The following is a 9,408-nucleotide window of genomic DNA, read 5'->3' as shown; positions in this document are numbered from 1 at the left end:
AGGAGTAGGAAAATCTTTTTAGAATATCAGCAGGGATAATAGAGCAGCTACTTCGATTTCTCGTCTCACACTATCATGCAGGTTTTTGTATGAACAAGAATTAGATAGTTTTCGTTGGATGGATGTACTCGGATTAAAGGGATATAAAAAAAAATTATAACAAAAAAATATTTTTAAAAGTGTCATACAAAATTTCAAAATTAAGGCTGAAATTACTCTAACTTGAGTTAGCATCTCAGACCAAAATTTTCTTAGTTAAATACTCATAGGTGTAAAGAATTTAACTTGAAGTTTGAAATACATTAGCCAAAACATTTCATGCAAGCGGAGCAGTGGGAGTCGTTTTATTCCTAGATAATTATGCAGTTATGTCATATGAGATTATTATTATTATTATTATTATTATTATTATTATTATTATTATTATTATTATTATTATGTGATGAATAACTTAAGCATGTGTTAGTCTGACATAGTTTAATAACTTAAGCATGTATTAGTAAGATATAGTTCAACACTGCAAACCGACTGTTGAATTAGTTGCACAAATTTTATAGGTATGGTGTTTCGTAGTGAAATCTACTTGTTCAGGTTGCTTGCCATGTTCTAATAAACATGTAATGACTAAGACATTCTTTTATACCCGAAAGAATGCCTTATGTAAGTTGGAAATAAAAAAAATGCCTTATGTAAAATAAAGTTAGAAATATAATTGTTCAATGCGTAATGTGAAAGTATTACTTAGTATAAAAAACACCCGTTTTATCCCTCGCAATAGTAAATAATCCGTTTATGATGATATAAACTCCATTAGAGATTGGACTAAAACTACTCATTTTGTTTAATTGAGGATAAATTTGATTAGTCAAAACCACCTCGTTTCATCCTAGTCATGCCCCAAATTTCCAAATTACGAAAGTACAATAAGCAAACAACTAGAATGGTCGATCGCATTGATGGGACTGAAACGACCCCTTTTTGAAATTGATTCAAGCATTTAAATTAAACTAAAGGCTATTTACGATATTTCAATCGGGTTTTTGATTTGCGACTTCTCTCATATATAAGATTAAAAGTACAACAGTGTCTCCTATTTCCTTTTTGCAACAAATTATCATAGGTGACAATTAGTAGAAAACAGAGGGTTAAGAGTGTGATGCCATTATGAGGAATATATTTGAACCATAAGTGGAACTATGTATAGTTCAAATTCGCCAAAGGCATGTTATTCTATACTTGAGTAGCTACGAGCAGCACATCCCAAGATTTATTGATGAAAAATAACGAAATACAAGGATCATCTTTGCGGTGTCAGTAACAATCATCAATCTAGTATATGCCATTGTAATTATGGAGCTATTCAGTTGCCAATTTGCTTTCAATTGAGTCCGCCAATGTAATGGAACTTGTGTGCTTGCCTATGCTTACTTGATTCTCCTGTTGAGTTCATAGAAGTAACTCAGTATTACAACAGTTGCTGCAACAGCAACTCCAACAGCACCTTGTGCCAACACCGTGCTGTTTTTTACTGCTAACTTGAAGCAAGATGAAGGTGGTGCAAATCCAAGCTCTGAGAGCTTCTTGTGTGACTCTGCATAGTCTCTGAAGAAAGCCTCTTCGTCCTGTCGTAGAAATAAGTAGATATAAGCTATTACAGAAAAAGTTTTTGCGTGAGATTGTTTAGAAAAAAACAATTTGTGAGATTGCCAGAAGTTTTGAAGAATAATGCAGCTCTTTAGTCAAATGGATATGCATAATGGTTAAGTTGGAAGAAAGATTCAAAGAGGATTGTTATCATTCATTTGCTCAGTAAAGATATATGAGAGTGACAAACCTTGGGGTGGACCAGTCAAGGATATACTATGTTGCAAAACATTCCAGTGCCCTTACCACAGTTTTATGCGTGTCAAACCATCAATAGGAAATAATGGTCTAGCACGAAATCCTTAGTTATAATCAATGTATGAGAAAGCAAAGAATAGCAACAGAGTGACAAATGATAGATAAATTTCCAGCAATTTAGCCAGCCTTGCTGGGTTTTAATGTTACTCTCCTTCTTGCATTATGCAATATTGTCTAGTAGTAACAAATTTAAATGATGTATTACAACAATTGACCATTAAAACTATGCACAGTAACATGAGCTATAATACCTTTGCATAAAGTTCCACATAAGGGCAGAACAGTGGATCTTCAACCAGAGCTTTATCAGTGGGAAGTTTCAAGAGACCTTCTGAATCCTCCTTGAGGAGCTCCCTAAGAGATCATTATCATTTGGGCAAGCAGTCATGAAAATTTTCTTTTAACAATGGTGAAATATAAAAGAGGTTCATGATTATACTAATCTTACACAAAGTATGAGTTGTCAAATTTCAAAGGCTCTTTAGTCCAAGGGCCCTCAAAGCCAGATCTCTCTGGATGTGCTCTTCCCTGCAACAGGAAACACAAAAGAGGAACTTTAAGACAAACGCATTCATGCGTAAGAATATATCAGTATCTAGATTCAGATCCATGTGATATAATACCAGTGTGTGGCCTCCAGATAATGCCACTATATCTTTGTCAGTGAGTCCCATTCTGTAAAAGACAACCCTCAAGTGTGGTGGGCCTAAAAAGGCATTAGAATGTTGAACAAAGTAAGAGATACGCAACATGCTGTCGCTGAGAATATGTTTCAAAGTCAGAGCACTCCGTTGTAGAGCACTCTCAGAAAAACATGCCCAGTTCTTAGTACTCCAAGGTAGCTTGGAGCAGTTTTGGCAATATTTACAATTTTTCCAATAGAATAATCACCAAATCCAGTTCAATGTCATTGTTCATAATATTCAAGAGCTCCCACCTATTGGAATAAGTTATTTTCCTTTACAAAATGTTCTTGAGAATAATGTGAACAAAACCAAGAAACATGTTAGGAGATAAAGCGATCAGCGCAAATTAGCAAAAAAACTAACTTATGTCATCTACAAGATTATTGACATGTGACCTTCACATAGAGATATGCAGAACCAAGGAAGAGTTTTATAAGTATTCAAGTTACTTAGGAGCAATATACTGCAAGAACAATAATTAGTCACCATATATGGCATAAAGAGGATAAGTAATGTAAATAGGATAGGTAAAGCTTCACTTAATTTTATGAACTGAATTATGAACTGAATCAAGTTTAACTAAATTTTCACAGTGCACCTCAATAAATTCGGTCAGTATTGTTTCTGTAGTTCTAAGGCTAATCTTAAACAAGTAGTACAGGCTATTTAAAATTATTCGTATCCTGTGTTCTCATGGATTCTTTCTCTACTAGAGAATGAGTATGTGTTCACCTTGTCGTGGTGATATTCAGCAGAGTAAGCAACCTGTTCTATCAAATGAGAAGAATCCCAGACGGTAAACTTCAGAGTTAAGATAGATAAAATTTCTGCGTTTCTTTACCTTTTATCTGTTACTACCTTAATTTCAAATGATAGATCAGCTAAGCCAACATTTTTAGATGACTAACCTTGTTTGGCATCAGGAAGGCGTCCTTCTTCAGGTGAACTTGATGAATCCTGATAGAAAGGTGGAAGTTACTAAAGACAAGTCCATCAAATGTACCTCAAGTTTAAAATGGAAAAAGGAGGCATATTTTCATCTTTGCTGTGTACCTTTCTACCAGGGACAAAATCAACGGTAGGACCCCCAGTTACTTCAACAGCAACAACTCCAGCAAGCTGCAGTCCCAAATAAAAAGGCAATTAAGCACAACAATCTCAAATGCCATAAAGAGCAGAATATATTTGTTTCCCAATTGATACTATGCATTTGGCATCAGTGAATTGCTAATAATACAACTAAAAGTTAAGCAGAACCTTACGAAAATGGAAAACAAATCTTCGACACAAGTATCCTCACCTGGTAGAGGTCAGCATACGTAATCTTAGGACGCCTGGCCTTAATTTCCTCTGTGCTCCATACAAAAGAAAAGGCATCAGAAGATAGGATTTAATATCTCTTTCTTCAAACTTGATTAAACTGACAAAAAAAGCACTTAATATAAAAACAAAACATAGGCATTGGATGATGCTTATTCAGAAGACAATGACCAGTCTATCAAAAATTTAGAGCAACATTAGGTATTGTGTCCATTTTTCTTGAAAGGAGTAAAAATTTGATGCTAAACATAGAGAGTATAATAGAATATACAATGTTTTCAAGCAGCTTAAAAAAAACATGTGCTAGAAAAGCAGTTTTTTTGCTAGTGTAAATTAAACAGATTCAAACTTCTCCAGAATGCTTTCAACTCAAAGGTAAAAGTGCATGCACTGAGAGAGATTCTCTTCTCATGTAAAAAAAACGACACATAAGAAACTGGTCAATAATATAAGGAAGAACTCTATATACAAAACAAATTACTGAACTAATAAACTAGCTAATCCATTACAGAATTTCAAAAAAGTAAAAGTCAAAAAATCAACTTTTCTTCATCGAATGAAAACTCACACACAGTAAGCATAAGCAATATACTGTAAAACATAATTAGCTCTTAACATACAAAATCAATCAAAAGCATTCATGTACTTAAACTGAAATCATTAATATATATTATTAACCATCACATTCATAATCACTATCACTGAACACAACTTGATCATTTCCAGATCATCAGTAGATCTCTTGAGGTAATAACTATCTTAATTATGCGAAAAGTACTCCAGGAAACTAAAAGACTGAAAAGCTCACCACAAAGATCAATTGCGATTTTGAGACCGCTGTTAGCGGCATGTTTGTACTCTACCTCATTCCTGATTGATCCATCAGGTCCTCCAGTGTTTGTTGCAGCATCATACGTTCCTGCATCATGCCACCTGCAAAATAAAATATATCCCGAAAATTAAATATAATGTCAAATAAAAATCAATTTTGATTTCCACAACATTTGAAAATTTTTGCGTACGCTAAACGAAGCATAATAGGAGCACAGTTTTTGCTGGAGATAAGTGCTCGAAGATCTCTGCGTGCCTTCTCTATTTCCTTCAGATACTCTGCATCCACTATTGGTGCTGCCGCCATTGATAACACACGACGTTGCAGTACACTGATATCGTAAACTTTGACGAACGAAATTATGATACACAAGGAATATATAGAAGAAAAGAGAAGAGAGAACTTTTTTGTGAGAGTGAATTACAGAAGCAATGAATATGGAACAACACAAGAAACGAATTGGATTTTTGCTTCTTCAAGTGGAATATGGAGGGAAAATACCAAAAAGGATTATGAAGTCGCTTTCAAGAAGCGCGTTAATGACACTCGACAATCTTACGAAAATGGTTGGCGCGTGAATAAACGTGGGGATTGAAAAGCGTGGGTTATTGTTTGAGAATGTGTTGGTATGCGTGCTATGGCGTGGGCATTTCTTATCTTTTTACTATTGGCTGCCCGATGAGCTTCGTGGGCTGGCGGATCTAACGAACCTTCATTTTCTGCGTCAGCTTATTTTGTTGCTCGCTAAACCAGGCTGATCTATGACCATTCCAATTTGCATGGTTTACGGGCTTTTAGAACTCCGACTCTGTACGACCCAAGGAAAAAGCCCGTATGAGTAGAGTGCTTTCACAAGGCCATATAGGACTACTACACAATAACACAACGTACTTAGTCAGAGGTGAACCCAGAATTCAGTAATCGTGGGGCACTATGATATTCTAGAATTTATCACTGCTCATAAACATTGATACGGGGGCTTATGCTAATATTTGACTATTTCTTGAAGACATTTGCAAGCATATATGAAGTTATTACGGAAGTTACCGGGTACCGGTGACCCCTCTTGTTAAAGTGTGTGTCCGCCTCTGTACTTAGTATATTCTCATAATGTGAGATCTGAGAAAAATAGTGTATATATAGACCTTATTCTTACCTCGAGGAGATAGAAAAGCTATTTCTGATAGACCTTCGGCTAAAGAAAGCTTCTCTCAGCATGTTTGAAAAAGAAAATAGTAGTGAAGAATACATGTTAAAAATAATACTAAAGACAAGCACAGTGACAATAGCAAAACAATAAAGCAGTAAGAAAAACGAAGCAAGAGAAACAACAGGTAGTACAGAAATCGAAAAATAAAATAATAATAATAATAATAATAATAATGATAATGATAATAATAATAATAATAATAATAATAATAATAATAATAATAATAATAATAATAATAATAATAATAATAATAATAATAATAATAGGAATTAGACCACTGAATCAACATTGATATTATAAAAAAAACTAATTTGGCAATTGTAACGACCCGATCGGTCGTTTTGAACTCTAGCATGTCGTTTTGTAGTTTGAGATACTGAGTAGCTTCACTTTATGTATTATGACTTGCACGCTTGGTTGGTTTTGATTTTCGAAAAGTTCGGGGTTGATTTGGAAGAACAATTATCAATTCAGAGCTTTAAGTTGGAAGAGTTGACCAAGGTTTAACTTTTGAGTAAACGATCTCGGAATCGGGATTTAAACGTCCCTATCAGTTCGTAAGGTAATTTCGGACTTGGGCGTATGTTCGGGTTGAGTATCGGATAGTCCTGGAGCATTTCGGCGCTTAATATCGGAAGTTTGTATTTTTGAAGGTTTTGAAATTTGCTAAGTTTGACTTGAAGTAGATGTCGGTGTTATCGGACTCAGGACGGTGTTCCGTGACCTTGGATAGTTTTATTTTATTAATTGAAACTTGTGCATGAAGTTTGGTCGTGATCCAGTATGTCTAATTGTGATTCGGATGCGTTCAACGAAGTTTGAACGTTTGAAAGTTAAAAGAAGGATTTTGAGCATTGATTCGTAATTTTGATATTATTCATGGTGTTTCGAGCATTTGGATAAGTTTGAATAAGGTATTGGGACCACTTGGCATGATTGTATGGGGTCCCGCAGGCGTCGGGTGTGATTCGGAATAGTTTCGGACCAGGTTTGGGTGATTTGTTACTGTTGGTGTTGGTTTCTGGTGTTTTTCTTCGCGAACGCGGTGGGATGCACGTGTTCGGGAAGAAGGATTTTTGACTGATGGGAAATTGTGTTATACGAAAGTGATAGAGGAGTCGCGAACACGAAGAAGGAGCTGGGGTACCCTATGCGAACACGACAAGGAGTCGCGAACGCTAAACATTGTACAGGAAGCCTTTGCGAATGCGATGGTAATCTCGCAAACGCGAAGAATGTTCTCCTCGGCAGAATATAAGTTTGCAAAATCGGAATTTGGCCCACTTTCATCTCATTTCTTCCATTGGAGCCGGTTTTGGGACGATTTTGAAGGAGCTTTTTCATCATCCATCATAAGGTAAGTGATTTCTACACATTGTGAGTTAAATGCATGAATTATATATGGATTTGAACATAAAAATTTGTGAAAATTGTGAAATTTTAGAAGAAACCCTAGAAATGGTATTTTTTAATTTTGACCACAAAAATTTTCGAAATCTGGACACGTAGGCTCAGGGGTTCACTTTGTTGATTTTTCGAGTAGAGTTGAAATTGTTATAAATTGTTAAATTATGAGTCTTCGAGTATATTTTAATTGGTTTGCACGTTGTTTGACTAGTTTCAGATCGTTTGTCATTGGTTTGAGGAGTTAGAGAGGCGTTGGAGTCGGTTATCGAATTTTGGAGCAAGGCAAGTCTCTTGTCTAACTCTGTGAGGGAAATTTACCTTGTAGCTATTATGTTTGTTATGTGCTACATGTTGTGGGAGCTACGCACGTACGAGATGACGAATGTCCATGCATATGCTAGAATTCCTTATTAGGTCTGAGTAGACTTAGTCTCACGTCATGCTTTAATTGTAATATTTAAGTTATTCTTGCATGTTTAATTGCTTTAATTTACATTTTTGCCTGAGACTAGACTTGTGTAAAGTATCGAACTTATAATTTGAGATATATGGTGAGCAACTTGATTAGTTGTAGAGATTATACTTCCTTTTACGGATTGCTCCCGTGTTGTATGAATTTATCCGAAAGTTTCTTGAATTTCATAGCTCACATGTATATTTGTGAGTGGGGCCAGTGACCCGTCAAGTCTCACTATTGCTATGGGATCGAGTTTGTGATGACCCGACCAGTAGTTTTGAACACTAACGCGTTGCTCGGCAGTTTGAGAACTTGAGTAGTTTCACTTCATGTTTTATGACTTGTACGCGTAGTTGGAATTGAATTTCGGGAAGTTCAGAGTTGATTCGGATGGAAACTTCTAATTTCGGAATCTTTAAGTTGGGAGAATATACTAAGATTTGACTTTTGAGTAAATGACCTCGGAATCGAGATTTGAAGTTTACAATAGGTTCGTATGATGATTTCGTACTTGGGCGTATGTTCGGGTTGAGTATCGAGTGGTCCAGGAGCATTTCGACGTTGATTATGGAAAGATGGCAATTTGAAGGACTTAGAATTTCATAAGTTTGGTTTGAAGTGGATTTTAATTTTATCGATATCCGTTTGAGGTTTTGAGTCTTGAAATAGGTTAGTATCCTGATTTGTGACTTGCACACAAAGTTTGGCGTTATTCCGGAATGTTTAAGTACGAATCAGATGCGTTCGTCGAAGTTTGAATGTTCAAAAGTTTAAAGAAGATTTCGATCGTCGAATCATGGTTTTAATATTGTTTTGTGTAATTTGATTCCTCGATTAGGTTCATGTTATATTTTGGAACTGGTTTGTGTGATTGAACGGGGTCCCCGAGGCCTCGGGTGTGTTTCAGATGTATTTGGATGGTGTCGCGTTCTTATTTGATGTTTCAGTGTCGTTTCTTTCGGCATAAAGGGTATTATATTGAGAAAACGACCTTTGATTTGTGATTATATTAAACCATTAGATCCGTATTGTAATTACGGAGCCATAACAATAAGAATCGCCAAATTTCAATGTCATATGAGAGAGTTATGCCCATTTCCGTGTGGACAAAATTGTTGGTTTCTGGTGCGAAGCTTTGTTCTTCGCAAACGTGATAGAGGTTACGCGAATGCAAAGAAGTATATCTGGGTTGATCGGTCAACATGAAACATTGCTCTTCGCGAATGCGAAGGTCTCCCGCGAAGGCGATGAAGAAAAATCATCTCGACAGTGTTTTAAACCGAAAAGTTTAGTATTTTGGGCATATCATGAATTCTAGAGCTCCGTTTGAGGTAATTTTCGCGGCGTTGTTCTCATCGCATCAAGGGAGTAAATATATGAACTTTATTTGATGTTTATCCATTATTATTTCCGTTGGTTATTATTTTTATCCGTGTTTGGATTGTAGAAATTGGGATTTTGAGTCCCAAAGTTGAGAAATGGTAAATCCTTGATTTCATGGTCGATTCATGGACGAAATTGGATGCTTTTCTAGATATAGACTATATGAGTTATGGGTAATATTTATTTTTAATAATTTTTTGAATTCGGGCAT

General features: G+C 35.7%; 1 protein-coding gene across 1 annotated transcript; it reads right to left on the bottom strand.

Moving 5' to 3' along the window:
• Positions 1–1,037: 1,037 nt before the first annotated feature.
• On the bottom strand, positions 1,038–5,190 carry LOC107783195 (L-ascorbate peroxidase 3). Its single transcript, XM_016604170.2, has 9 exons — positions 4,931–5,190; positions 4,717–4,841; positions 3,889–3,938; positions 3,642–3,707; positions 3,497–3,545; positions 2,526–2,608; positions 2,351–2,430; positions 2,154–2,256; positions 1,038–1,622 (listed from the first exon to the last, which is right to left on the bottom strand). The coding sequence occupies exons 1-9, from the start codon at positions 5,044–5,046 to the stop codon at positions 1,425–1,427; spliced, it is 870 nt and encodes a 289-aa protein (XP_016459656.1). The 5' UTR covers positions 5,047–5,190; the 3' UTR covers positions 1,038–1,424.
• Positions 5,191–9,408: the final 4,218 nt, after the last annotated feature.

Source organism: Nicotiana tabacum, chromosome 17, assembly GCF_000715075.1.
Source record: "Nicotiana tabacum cultivar K326 chromosome 17, ASM71507v2, whole genome shotgun sequence".
In the NCBI taxonomy this organism is placed as follows: Eukaryota; Viridiplantae; Streptophyta; class Magnoliopsida; order Solanales; family Solanaceae; genus Nicotiana; species Nicotiana tabacum.
This window is presented reverse-complemented; position numbering and strand designations above follow the sequence as displayed.

Bases quoted from the DNA above. Each gene is read 5' to 3' on its own strand.
- LOC107783195 (XM_016604170.2), bottom strand. From the start codon at position 5,046: ATGGCGGCAGCACCAATAGTGGATGCAGAGTATCTGAAGGAAATAGAG. The intron at 4,842-4,930 runs GTACGCAAAAAT...TTTATTTTGCAG, and splicing joins CCTATTATGCTTCGTTTAGC to GTGGCATGATGCAGGAACGT. The intron at 3,546-3,641 runs GTACACAGCAAA...CCTTTCTATCAG, and splicing joins ATTTTGTCCCTGGTAGAAAG to GATTCATCAAGTTCACCTGA.